Source organism: Astatotilapia calliptera, chromosome 6, assembly GCF_964374335.1.
Source record: "Astatotilapia calliptera chromosome 6, fAstCal68.1, whole genome shotgun sequence".
Taxonomy (NCBI): domain Eukaryota; kingdom Metazoa; phylum Chordata; class Actinopteri; order Cichliformes; family Cichlidae; genus Astatotilapia; species Astatotilapia calliptera.
The window spans coordinates 33,939,929-33,953,441 of NC_137427.1; the positions used below are offsets into that span (position 1 = coordinate 33,939,929).

The following is a 13,513-nucleotide window of genomic DNA, read 5'->3' on the forward strand; positions in this document are numbered from 1 at the left end:
ACAGATTTGGGCCCTGGTGGAGGAGACCTCCTCACTACAAAAGTGTAAAATATTTTCACAGGCTTCAGACGAGGGCTCCATACAGTCAGTACGTGGTGCACAAAGAACAGGATTAGTGGTTTTAAATAAAACACGCAGCTTGTGGCAGTTTGACAGAATAATGTCAGATACGCCCAGCTCGACAGCACTCACGTGTGACAGCTCGGGTCGTGTCGTGGCTCAGATTTAGTTTTAGGGTGCCTGGTTTTTAATGGAGCCACGATGTTCAAAGCAGTCTGGCAGGTGGAATGAAACCATGAGCTTAGTTCCCCAGTCTGGCTGTATAAAAACTCCAGGTTAATTACCTTCTTTTTCTCCAGGAAGAAAAGCAAGGTAATTAACAAGGAGCAACACATTTATTTTTTTTAAAAACAAGACATATTCAATATTTGCATGAAGAACGTTCCAGCCAATGGAGTGTTGTTGATAAAGTTCTTCTCTGTGATTGGTGACTCCATGACCACCAGTACAGTGAGAAGAGGTTTAAAAAGGTCCCAGCACAGCATTCACTGCAAGCAGAATGACAGCAATGGCTCATCTGAAGTTCCTCCTTCTCCTTTTGTGGGTTGGTGAGTCAACAACAGCACTTATTTCGTATGTGTGTGTGTTTGTTTTTAAAAAACTGTTCCTCGGGTAATCAGATATCTGCGTTAAACAAGTTTTGCTGTCATGGTTCCAGGTTTCTGTGGGTTTTTTGTTTGTTTTTTTAATTATTAGAGATTTTTTTTCATTCAGGAGACTTTTTACAGCTTTTCTTTTAAAAGCTCGTTGTCTGGTCCCAGTGCTGCTATCAGGGACTCTGAGCTGTGTGAAAGAAATAGCACGTTGTGCCTCACCACCGTAGTATTGCAAACCATGCCAATCCTTAAAGTATAACACTGCACAGACATGGATCATTACTCTGCTTAGATGAGTAGATTTATTGATAATGACTGATATGAAATGTAAGAGATGTGAAAGCCTTTTTTTTAACATTTAAATGTTTTTAATGATAACTTTATTAGATGTTTTGTTTTGTGTTTATTTTTTGTGGGGTTTTGTGGGGATTTTTCTTTTGGTTTTGTTTGGTTGTTTGTTTTTTTACGTACCTCACACCAAATACGAATATAAAGAAATATGTGTGAACTTTTCAAATTTAAATCTAAATTCAAATTCTCATCTATATAGTGGTGCAAAAGAATGTTTTACTGCTTGGCAAATATCACTTAAGTAATCCCTTTAATATCAATTTTCAAACATTGTCTAGCAATGTAAAATACATCTCTGTCTTTAGACCTAGTGGAACTCAAATGGGTTTTAATCTGTTTTAAATGAAAGCTCTCCCCACCTGCAACAGACATTCTGTACTTAAATAGAAATACAAATACTACTTTTAAAAAAATACTGCAGTATAAGTTGAAGTACTGATTCAACTCTTTACTCAAGTAAAAGTAGAAAGGTACCGGCTCTGAAATGTACTCATGTAAAAAGTATCTCTTTCTATGTGCAAAGCTAAATGAACTGTATGTAATAACATAACATCAGTTGATGGGAATACAAACTTTAGCCTAACTTTTTTCATTCTAATTATACTTAGCTTGAATCTGAAGAGTAGGGAGTAAAAGTAAAAAGTAGTCAGAAAAAAAGAACTACTTAGGTAAAGTACCTCAAAATTGTACTTAAGTAAAGTTAAAAAAAACAATTTATTGTACTGTACTGTATTTCAGGTGTCACAGTAAGCACCGTGGTGGATTTGCGCAAGAGAATCTATGGTGGTCACGACTGTCAAAATGAGCGTCGCTATCACGTGAAAGTTATTTCACAAAAGGATGGAATAGCGGGCTACTGTGGCGGCTCACTGATCCATCCACGGTGGGTTTTGACTGCAGCTCACTGCCAGGAGAGTGGATGGTGAGAAATCTACAGTTTTTACATAAAGAAAAGTCATTAACAAATTGTCCTGCAATGTGTCTTAAAATACTGAAGCAAAAATAATTACCAATAATTTTTCATAGCAACAATAAGATAATAACAACATTCATCATTCTCATATTTTAATAGTACAGTCACGATTTCTCTTGTGCAGGACTCTGAGTGTGATTGTTGGAGTTCATCCAGGTCCAGGACAGGTCCAGGAAGTGGCAAAGAAAAAGCCCTATAAACAAAGCATCTTTGACTGTCTTCAGTGTCGTTAAGACAAACATATGGAAGATAAATATCTTTAATAGAAAGCATGACATCATGCTACTGGAACTTTCTGAGCCACTGACTGGGATTCAGCCTGTAGCCTTACCTGACTGTAACAACCCTCCTAAAAAGTGAGTTTTCATGAAATTACTGTGTATTCATTCTTGAGATGCTGATATAAGATGTTTCAGGTTCTTATGTTAATGTTTTGATTTTTTTCTACCCAATGATTACCTGTGCCAGATGACTGTTTTTTTTTATTTGTTTTTTTAATTAAATGTCACAATTTCATATTGGTAATTCTTTAACTTTGTATTGCAGTAGTCAGAATTCCACATACTGTTTTTAACCCAATCACACAACTTCAATAACATTTCTGTATTTTTAGTGTAGCCCAGATGAAAAATATCATACTTATTCTCTTTATATTAACTGTCCACATCAACAAGCGTCGTATTTCCTATGACCATTGAATGCACCTCTCAGTTCACCCCACGTGAGGGCACCTAGCTCAGCAACCAATCAGAGCCTACCCAGGCCGCATTGACCCTGTCAGCCAGGAAGTGGGGTGAAGGTGCATGATGCTCCCGGGTTTTTTCTCATCTCAGCAAGAGGAGTGGAGGCATCTACTACTCAAACCGAGAAATCCACGGACAAAAGAGAGGAAAACTCAGGATTGAGAGGAAGGAAAGCCAGCGTACTTACCTGCTGGAAGTCCGGAGTCGAGTGGCTGGATAAAGGAGAGAGGCAACGTCGGTAAGACGAGTGTTATTCTGATGGAAAAAACTTGTAGAGACTTACCGTCGCGATCATGCTAATGCTAGCTCGGTGTCTCACAGGCTAACCACTCACCTTTCATCCGGAGAGCTGCTGCAATTCCAACGCCAGTGTGTGTTGGGCTTTTGTGAAACAGAGCAACGGTGAGCAACATGTTCTTAGCTGCTCTAAAGCTAATTTTTGTCAGTTCACTGTGAGTTTAAAGTAATCTAGAGGGTAATTTTTAGTGCATTTCTCTCTCACGAATAGGCCTATAGTGTGGAGAAATTAAGCACACTGCTTTAATGCCTCTGAACTGAACTCATATGTATATTTTGTTGCTTATTTGCACATAGTTCTGAATTTGTTATGGTGTATTGTATTTTGAGTGTCAATGGTTACTTACCATAAGTATTGTTTAATTAATGTTTACATGAATAGAGAAATATTTGAGCAACTTAGATGTTTAGTTCTCATATTTGATATGCTTGAAAATTGAATGTTGTACAACAGAACTGTGAGATTTGATAAGATTTAAGATGTTGATGCAATGAATATGAGGTGATGCAATATTTTGATTTTGTATTTTAACCTTAAACAATGCATCTGAAACAGACTGATTAGAATGTACATTTTATGACCTGGATTATAGGTCAGGTTTTTTGGAGAGGACGGAAAAGTCCAAGGACCAGGACGATATTCTGGTTGTGATAGATGGCGAGCCAACCACTTTGAGGACGATCTACCCCAAAGAAGATACACACCACACACTCATACATTCCAGTTACATTCACAAGGACCTTTGAAGTTGGCTATCACCAGCTTAACTCTAAATTCTTAAAGGGCCCCAACGAGTACTTTTATTTTGTTGAGTGTGCACACTATTTATTTTATTTTATACTTTATCTGTACAAATTGGACAAATACCTGTTATACTTTGTAACAATACAAGAGTGGCTACTCAAAAGTTAACATTGTGTCCAGGTCATTATTGCTGCTCAATACTTTGGCTCCATACGAATTTGGTGTCTTCTGATTCTGGCCAGGGTCTTATTACGAGCCCAAGTAATTATTGCGCTGTAATTCACCTTTATACCTTAAAGTTGGTTACAGAAGTGGCGAGCCAGCCAGGAGCCAATTGATTTGAGCATCAATATTGAGGCAATGACCAGCATGGATTTCATACAAAAGTCTGGTGTCAAAATACCTAATGCGGTTGTTGTCGCTGGGATAACACAGGTATCTGAGAAAGATGAACAGGTCATTGACTTTCTGAAACAGTATGGTAAAATCACAAGAGTCCTTTTTGTTGATGATTCACTGTCCAACTTCTACCAAAACCTGATCGTAGAATACTCTAGCAGTTCAGCCTTAGAAGGTTTAGAACCTCGTTTACCATACACATACACAGCACAAGCTGATCCCAGCGTTGTCTATGAAATTAAAACACTCAGTAGCATGTACACTACCACGGTTGGGAGTAATGTTACAAAAACCTACTTGGCGGAACTCAAGGAACTAGCCAAGCTGGGTGGCAAAGACTACGGTGAGGTGCTGAAGGAGATGATGTGTCAGATTGGGGAGGATGTTGAAGCCATGCGACCTACCACTGAAGAACCTTCTCCCACGTATGTCGAGACCACTGTTGTATCTCCGCCCGCTTCTAAAGAGCGACAGTGTCACACCTCACATTCAGATGTTACACCAAGTGATACTGGTGCCACTGATGATGTTCCCCTCACTAATGGAAGGAGAGCAGCGTCCCTCTCAGTAAGTGACTTGAACCCACCTGACATTCAGAAGGTTGTGGTAGAGCATATCGTACGAAGGCAAGATGTTGTCCCACACATCCAGTCCCAGGTGAGACTCCGTTCCTTCTCCGGTAAGGTTCCCAGACCTAACAATGAAACTGATTATGACACATGGCGCACACAAATTGAACTGCTCCAAAATGATCCCAGCATGTCCCCCCTGCAAATATCCAGAAAGATCCATGAGAGCCTGCTCCCACCAGCAGCTGATATAGTTAAGAGTTTGCGGCCTGAGTCACCACCTGTGACTTATTTGCAGCTTCTAGATTCAGCCTTTGGCACTGTAGAAGATGGTGAGGAACTTTTCGCTCAATTCCTGAACACCCTTCAAGATCCAGGTGAGAAGTCATCCACTTACCTTCACCGGCTACAGCTAGCATTAAACAGAGCCACGAAGAGGGGGGGAGTCGCATGTGAAGAAGTGGACAAACATCTACTTAAACAGTTCTGCAGGGGATGTTGGGACAACGACCTACTCAGCGCCCTGCAACTTGAGCAAAAGAAGAGCAGCCCACCCCAATTCTCAGACCTGTTGTTAATGATTCGCTCTGAGGAAGATCGACAGCAAGCAAAAACTAACCGTATGAGAAAACACATTGGCACCACAAAGCAGAGAACTCAGTTACAGTTCCAGGGTGCACATGTTTGTGAACCAGAGGAGAAACATGGGAGTAGCATTGCTGCTATTGAGGATCTGCGAAAGCAGGTGGCGAGTCTGCAAAGTCAACTAACTACATTCATGTCACAGAAAAAAACAAAGTTTGCAAACAGCAAGGACCCTGCAGGGAAGCCGCAGAGTAAGATGTCAAAGCCACATGGTGTAGATGGACGTATGCAAAGACAGACTTCAAAGAGGCAAAGGGGCAGACCCAAGCCCTGGTATTGTTTCAACTGCGGTGAAGATGGACATATCGCTCCATGCTGTGTTGACCCCGCTAACCCCAACCTAGTAGCAGAAAAAAAGAAGCAGTTGGAGGAGAAACAACGCCAGTGGGAAGCGCGAGATTGTACAGATTCACCTTTAAACATCTAACAGTTCCTGTTGTGGGACAAACAGGAGCTGAGGAGAGTCAACAACGTCCCTCAGACGTAAACAATGGTGACAAAATCACAGCTGAGGTTAACAAAGTAAGTACCCCAGCAAAGACTGTCAAAGCACAAACATGTTCTGGCTTAAACCGTTCAGAGCAGAACCAATCTTTCCAACTCCCTAAACAGTTGATTGGTACCAGAAGTACAGCTCAAGTGACTGTGAGAGGTGAAGAAGTCAACTGTCTTCTTGACTCAGGCTCCCAAGTTACCACTGTTCCTGAGTCATTTTACCAGCAGCACCTTTCAGAGCAAAAGATCAAGCCACTACATGACCTCTTAGAAGTGGAAGGTGCTAATGGCCAGCTAGTGCCTTACTTTGGCTATATAGAAATGACCATAACTTTTCCAAAGGACTTTATAGGTGTTCCAGTAGATGTAAACACACTTGCTTTAATCGTCCCTGACACTTCACAATCCCTCATGCTCATAGGCACAAACACCCTAGATGTACTGTTCGACATCTACTCAGAGACTGACTTAGCCAATCGTCAACCCCTCCCACATGGCTACAAAGTAGTCTTCAAAATCATTGAGTTGAGACGGAAGCAGACAAGTGACACCCATCAGGGGGTAGTGAAGCTACTTGGCAAGATGCCTCAAGTCATTCCAGCTGGTTCAACTGTAGTGGTGGAGGGAGTCGCCCTTGGCGAGGGCCTTCAGGATGAAAAGTCAGTTGTAATTGAGTACCCATCATCGTCCCCCTTGCCCGGTGGCCTGCTACTTAAAGCCGGTCTGGTGGACTTTCCCCAGCGGCGGCCCCACAAGTTGCCAGTTGTTATAAGCAACGAGTCTGACCACGACATTGTCATCCCTGCCAAGTGTACTATTGCAGAGGTTAGTGCTTATCAGACCATCCTATTAAAGGAACACAACAAGACCAAACAGTCAGAACTATCCCAGAGAACTCCAGAGACTCCATCTTTCCAAGAGCCCACCATAACCTTCAATTTTGGTGACTCCCCAGTTCCATTGGAATGGAAAGAGCGCATCACTCAGCAGCTCAGCGGCATGCCTGAGGTGTTTGCACAGCACGACCTGGATTTTGGCCGGACGGACCAGGTGTGACATCATATAAAACTTTCGGATGACACGCCTTTCAAACTACGTGCCCGGCCAATCCACCCACGGGACATTGAGGCTGTCCGGAAGCACATTCAGGAACTCCTTGATGCAGGAGTTATTAGAGAGTCAGAGTCCCCATTTGCGTCACCCATAGTGGTAGTCCGGAAAAAGAACGGCCAAGTCCGGTTGTGCATCGATTATAGGCGTCTAAACCTTCAGACTATAAAAGATGCGTACAGCCTTCCGAAGCTAGAGGACACATTCTCAGCCCTCAATGGTTCACAGTGGTTCTCTGTTCTTGATCTAAAATCAGGGTACTACCAGATCGAGGTCGAAGAAGCAGACAAACCGAAGACGGCCTTTGTGTGCCCTCTCGGCTTCTGGGAGTTCAACAGAATGCCTCAGGGTGTAACGAACGCCCCCAGCACGTTCCAGCGGTTAATGGAGCGGTGCATGGGGGATATGCATTTGAAGGATGCATTGGTCTTTCTTGATGACGTGATAGTATTCTCCCGAACCCTTGAGGAACACGAAGAAAGACTCATGAAAGTGCTCACTCGTCTAAAAGAGTTTGGGTTAAAGCTGTCACCAGAGAAATGTGTCTTCTTCCAGACTTCAGTCCGTTATCTGGGACATGTGGTCTCCAGAAATGGAGTTCGGACTGACCCTGAGAAGATTTCGGCCCTTAAAACATGGCCTGTCCCACAGACCCTGCGAGAGTTAAAGTCGTTCCTTGGTTTTGCTGGGTATTATAGAAGGTTCGTTAAGGGGTATTCCAGCATTGTGAAACCTCTCCACAACTTAACTTCGGGGTACCCACCTAGCCACAAGAAATCAAAAGTAAACGCAAGACAAAGTGCACATCAGTACCATGACCCAAAAGACCCTTTCGGAGGTCGCTGGACGCCAGCTTGCCAGGAAGCCTTCGAGTCAGTCATCCAAAGTCTCACCACTGCCCCTGTACTTGCCTTCGCTGACCCCCAGAAACCCTATATACTGCACACCGACGCCAGTACCACCGGGCTTGGTGCTGTATTGTATCAGGAGCAAGAGGGACAACTTAGAGTCATAGGCTATGCAAGTAGAGGGCTGTCACGGAGCGAAAATCGCTATCCAGCGCACAAGTTGGAGTTTCTGGCGCTCAAGTGGTCAGTTACAGAAAAGTTCAGCGACTATCTCTACGGCAACCACTTCACTGTTGTAACGGATAGTAATCCGCTGACTTACATTCTGACTTCAGCAAAACTTGACGCAACTAGCTATAGGTGGCTAGCAGCACTGTCCACATTCTCTTTCAAACTCCTCTATCGTCCAGGGAAGCAGAATGGAGATGCGGATGGATTATCACGGAGACCACACGGAGGGCTAGCGGACGACCTGAAATCACAAAAAGAGATTGAACGCATACAACAGTTCACTCAAGATCACCTTTGTGATCCAGACAACATCAATGCTGTAAATCAGTCTGTGGTGAAAGCAATCTGTGAGAGGCAGTTCACCTACAGCGTCAGTCCTGACAATGAAAGAGAGGCAGATGCAGATTGTGTTGCCTTGGTGGAGGTGCTTGCTGTGTCTCCTAGTGCTGTACCTGATAGCTATGGGCAAGAGGAACAGTTTGGAGGTCTGCCAACCATTCCCCATCTAACTGAGGCAGAGCTGGCAGACGAGCAAAGAGCCGATCAGTGTATAAAGCATGTTATTTCTCAGATCGAATATGGGGACACACCACCTCCAACCGTGCGCACACAGTTCCCTGAGCTTCCACTGCTCCTCCGAGAGCTTAACCGTCTTGAGCTCCGCAACAATGTCTTGTACCGGCGACGCCAAGAGAGGTCCCAGAAAACCTACCAGCTTGTACTTCCAGCTGAGCTTCGCAACACAGTTCTCACCAGCCTGCATGACCATATGGGTCACATGGGAGTCGACCGTACACTGGACCTTGTAAGGTCAAGATTTTATTGGCCAAGGATGGCTTTGGACGTGGAAAGGAAAGTGAAGACGTGTGGCAGGTGCGTGCGGAGGAAGGCACGGCCTGAAAGAGCGGCCCCCTTGGTCAACATTAATACGACACGACCTCTTGAACTCTTGTGCATGGACTTCTTGTCCCTGGAAGCTGACAGGAGTGGAACCAAAGATATATTGGTGATCACGGACCACTTCACTAAATTTGCAGTTGCTATCCCAACACCTAATCAAAAGGCCCGCACAGTGGCAAGGTGTCTGTGGGAGAACTTTATGGTACACTATGGCATCCCAGAAAAATTGCATAGTGACCAGGGTCCAGATTTCGAGTCCCGCACAATCAAGGAGCTCTGTCAGGTGGCTGGTATCCACAAGGTGAGGACAACCCCATACCATCCTAGGGGCAATCCTGTGGAACGATTTAATCGTACCTTGCTTGATATGTTGGGAACTCTCCGTGATCAAGATAAGTCCTGTTGGCGTGACCATGTAAGACCCCTGGTCCACGCTTATAACTGCACCAGGAATGAAGTGACTGGTTTCTCCCCGTACGAACTGATGTTCGGACGCCAACCTCGGTTGCCAGTTGACCTTGCATTCAACCTGCCAGTGCAAGAGGAACAACACTCATCTCACTCTGAATATGTGCAAAAACTCAAGTCACGTCTCAAAGAAAGCTACAAGTTAGCTATGGACAAGGCTGCAAAGATGGCTCACAAGAACAAAATGAGGTTTGACAGACATGTAACTGCATCAGACTTGGAAGCTGGAGATCGGGTATTGGTCAGGAATGTCCGTATCCGGGGCAAACATAAGATTTCAGACAAGTGGGAACACACTGTGCATGTAGTGGTGAGAAGGGCAGGCAACCTCCCAGTATATACAGTTAAGCCTGAAAACAAAGATGGTCCCCTAAGGACACTACACCGGGATCTGTTGCTACCATGTGGCTACCTACCTGTGGAGGAAAGCAGTGAGCATGTACAGAAGCCAGTGTCACGCAGGCCAAGAACCCGTGCAAATCCAGCGCTAGAGGAAGAGAACTCCTCAGACGAAGAAGATGATTTGCTCATTCCTGTTTGGTTGAGTTCCCCTGTCCACACAGTGAGTGAGAGTCCTGTAAATGTTCCTGATATTGACAACCCACCTGTTTTTGACAGCCAATCTGATTTTGGCAACATACCTGATATGCCTAACAGTACTACAGATGATACTGAGTACTTATCTACCAATGGAGTCACACCGACTGAACAAGTGGATGAAATAACCTTAACTGAAACTGACTCACCTGTTGATGACCCAGACGTCCAAGAAAAGCAACTTCCATTTCAGGAGGCTGGCACCAGAGGTGCGAATTCTGAGGAGAGAGTGGAGGAGATAGTCCCAGTGGATACAAGGGAAAACATGGATACAAATGATCCTGTAAGGAGATCTGAGAGAAACCGTCGTCCGCCACGACGGCTTGACTATACGGAGCTAGGCAATCCTCTGATCACTGCAGCAAAATCATTCTTGCAAGGACTGTCTTCAGCTTGGGCCGATGTCATCAGTGATGGTGAAGAGCCTGCTTCGCCCTCTTCCTTGACCCGTCAAATAATCATCATTTAACTGTCTACCATGCACAGGGACGTGCATGAGTTCAGGAGGGGAGGGTGTAGCCCAGATGAAAAATATCATACTTATTCTCTTTATATTAACTGTCCACATCAACAAGCGTCGTATTTCCTATGACCATTGAATGCACCTCTCAGTTCACCCCACGTGAGGGCACCTAGCTCAGCAACCAATCAGAGCCTACCCAGGCCGCATTGACCCTGTCAGCCAGGAAGTGGGGTGAAGGTGCATGATGCTCCCGGGTTTTTTCTCATCTCAGCAAGAGGAGTGGAGGCATCTACTACTCAAACCGAGAAATCCACGGACAAAAGAGAGGAAAACTCAGGATTGAGAGGAAGGAAAGCCAGCGTACTTACCTGCTGGAAGTCCGGAGTCGAGTGGCTGGATAAAGGAGAGAGGCAACGTCGGTAAGACGAGTGTTATTCTGATGGAAAAAACTTGTAGAGACTTACCGTCGCGATCATGCTAATGCTAGCTCGGTGTCTCACAGGCTAACCACTCACCTTTCATCCGGAGAGCTGCTGCAATTCCAACGCCAGTGTGTGTTGGGCTTTTGTGAAACAGAGCAACGGTGAGCAACATGTTCTTAGCTGCTCTAAAGCTAATTTTTGTCAGTTCACTGTGAGTTTAAAGTAATCTAGAGGGTAATTTTTAGTGCATTTCTCTCTCACGAATAGGCCTATAGTGTGGAGAAATTAAGCACACTGCTTTAATGCCTCTGAACTGAACTCATATGTATATTTTGTTGCTTATTTGCACATAGTTCTGAATTTGTTATGGTGTATTGTATTTTGAGTGTCAATGGTTACTTACCATAAGTATTGTTTAATTAATGTTTACATGAATAGAGAAATATTTGAGCAACTTAGATGTTTAGTTCTCATATTTGATATGCTTGAAAATTGAATGTTGTACAACAGAACTGTGAGATTTGATAAGATTTAAGATGTTGATGCAATGAATATGAGGTGATGCAATATTTTGATTTTGTATTTTAACCTTAAACAATGCATCTGAAACAGACTGATTAGAATGTACATTTTATGACCTGGATTATAGGTCAGGTTTTTTGGAGAGGACGGAAAAGTCCAAGGACCAGGACGATATTCTGGTTGTGATAGATGGCGAGCCAACCACTTTGAGGACGATCTACCCCAAAGAAGATACACACCACACACTCATACATTCCAGTTACATTCACAAGGACCTTTGAAGTTGGCTATCACCAGCTTAACTCTAAATTCTTAAAGGGCCCCAACGAGTACTTTTATTTTGTTGAGTGTGCACACTATTTATTTTATTTTATACTTTATCTGTACAAATTGGACAAATACCTGTTATACTTTGTAACAATACAAGAGTGGCTACTCAAAAGTTAACATTGTGTCCAGGTCATTATTGCTGCTCAATACTTTGGCTCCATACGAATTTGGTGTCTTCTGATTCTGGCCAGGGTCTTATTACGAGCCCAAGTAATTATTGCGCTGTAATTCACCTTTATACCTTAAAGTTGGTTACATTAGCATATTATTATGAAGTACTGGGTCGGCAGCCTTTTCAGAATTTAGTCTCCCTCTTCTGGGCGACTGGCTTCAGAGTGGTGGACAGTGAAGCAAGGTTAATCTGTTAGTGATGCACGCTGAGCCTAATTTCTAAGTTTTCAGTGTTTCAGGTGGCTCTCTTGTTACCTGGTAAGATCACCATGGAAATATGCTCCTGTTGAGATTATGTTCAGAGTTTTTGTGTAAAATGAGCAGGAAGCATCAAATTTTCATTAGTTATTTAATTTATAGTATGCTTTAAACATGACATAGATTGTCTGCTGAACTAATAAGTTTTATATAAGCAACTTGTTAAGACATACATTACTAACACCATCAGTTTAGGAGCAAACAGGTTTGGTTTGAATCTGCTCTGCTTCACACTGCTAGAACTACAGCTAATACAACACAGATTAGAAAATGTATCAGTAACATTTGTAAACTATTTATCAGCTGTTCAATCTACAAATTTCAATTTGATCTGGAGCCAAAATAAAGTGACTTCCTGGCCTTCTTTATTAAGCTATGGGCATTGAAAACAGTGAGTGACCTGTTTTAAATGTACGCCGTTTAAAGTTTCAGATCTCCAATGTGTGGCTGTCATGTTAGATTAAAAACAGCAGCACCAATAGCACAGTGATGATCAAATCATAATGTTTCTGCAACTTTTCTTTGATTTGCAACACCAGTGTTGTATTTTGCTGTTATATATTTTTATATTATTTATAGCACACACACACACACACAACCATCTCTAGGGTATACAGAAAGTGGCATGAAAAAGTAAAATATCCAGTGAGTCGCAGTTTTCTGGATGAAAATGCTTCGTCAGTGCCAGATATCAGAATGGCCAGCCCGCTTTGAGTTGATGGGAAGGCAACATCTCGAACACTTAAAATAAAATCGCAGGAAGGTTAAGAGCCTCTGTAACCACATGTATCTTTGTTTTGTTTTTTTAAACACCATCTAATATGCTTAACACAACTTAACACATTAGACATAAAGACATAACTCAAAGCAACATCGTAGCAAGATCTGCAACATCTCTTCAACTTTTATTTTGAGTGTATTTTTACATTTTGAGTAGATGTTTGCTGGGTTTCTGCTGACGTCAACCCATTTTTGCGATCATACTAATTTTCCCTGTCTGACTAATGCTGACAGTCTATGGCTGAGAGGATTGCGCCTAATTCATGGATTCTGCATTGCTTGAGAACTGTTTGCTCATCAAGATGACCAAATCCCAAGACTGTAAAAAAACAGCTCTCAATTTGTTCATTCTTGTGTTATAAGCAGACCTTGACTAAAAAAATTGTATCTTGTGTAAATCTTTTTTACACACACAAAAAATCTCATCTATAGATGCACAAACATAAAATTTTCAGAGATTTTGGTTCATAAGGTTACAAAACTCAGTTCACAACTACAAATTTCCCACGTGTGGGACTAATAAAGGTTATCTTATCTTAT

General features: G+C 42.9%; 2 protein-coding genes across 3 annotated transcripts; both read left to right on the forward strand.

Annotated features, from left to right (window-relative positions):
- The first annotated feature begins 210 nt into the window (after window positions 1-210).
- LOC145429152 (anionic trypsin-2-like) lies at window positions 211-2,496 on the forward strand. The gene is made up of 4 exons (XM_080302195.1): window positions 211-608; window positions 1,746-1,929; window positions 2,080-2,083; window positions 2,128-2,496. Exons 1-4 carry the CDS (start codon window positions 560-562, stop codon window positions 2,338-2,340), a joined length of 450 nt encoding a protein of 149 aa, XP_080158321.1. The 5' UTR covers window positions 211-559; the 3' UTR covers window positions 2,341-2,496.
- A 263-nt stretch (window positions 2,497-2,759) lies between these two features.
- Window positions 2,760-5,805, forward strand: LOC145429546 (zinc finger CCHC domain-containing protein 18-like). Of its 2 annotated transcripts, XM_080303198.1 has the most exons (3): window positions 2,760-2,961; window positions 3,045-3,125; window positions 3,614-5,805. In XM_080303198.1, exon 3 carries the CDS (start codon window positions 4,126-4,128, stop codon window positions 5,803-5,805), a length of 1,680 nt encoding a protein of 559 aa, XP_080159324.1. In that variant the 5' UTR covers window positions 2,760-2,961; window positions 3,045-3,125; window positions 3,614-4,125. The 2 variants fall into 2 exon arrangements, with proteins under 2 accessions (XP_080159324.1, XP_080159323.1); XM_080303197.1 differs by having other exon boundaries at window positions 2,764-3,125.
- The last annotated feature ends 7,708 nt before the right edge of the window (window positions 5,806-13,513 follow it).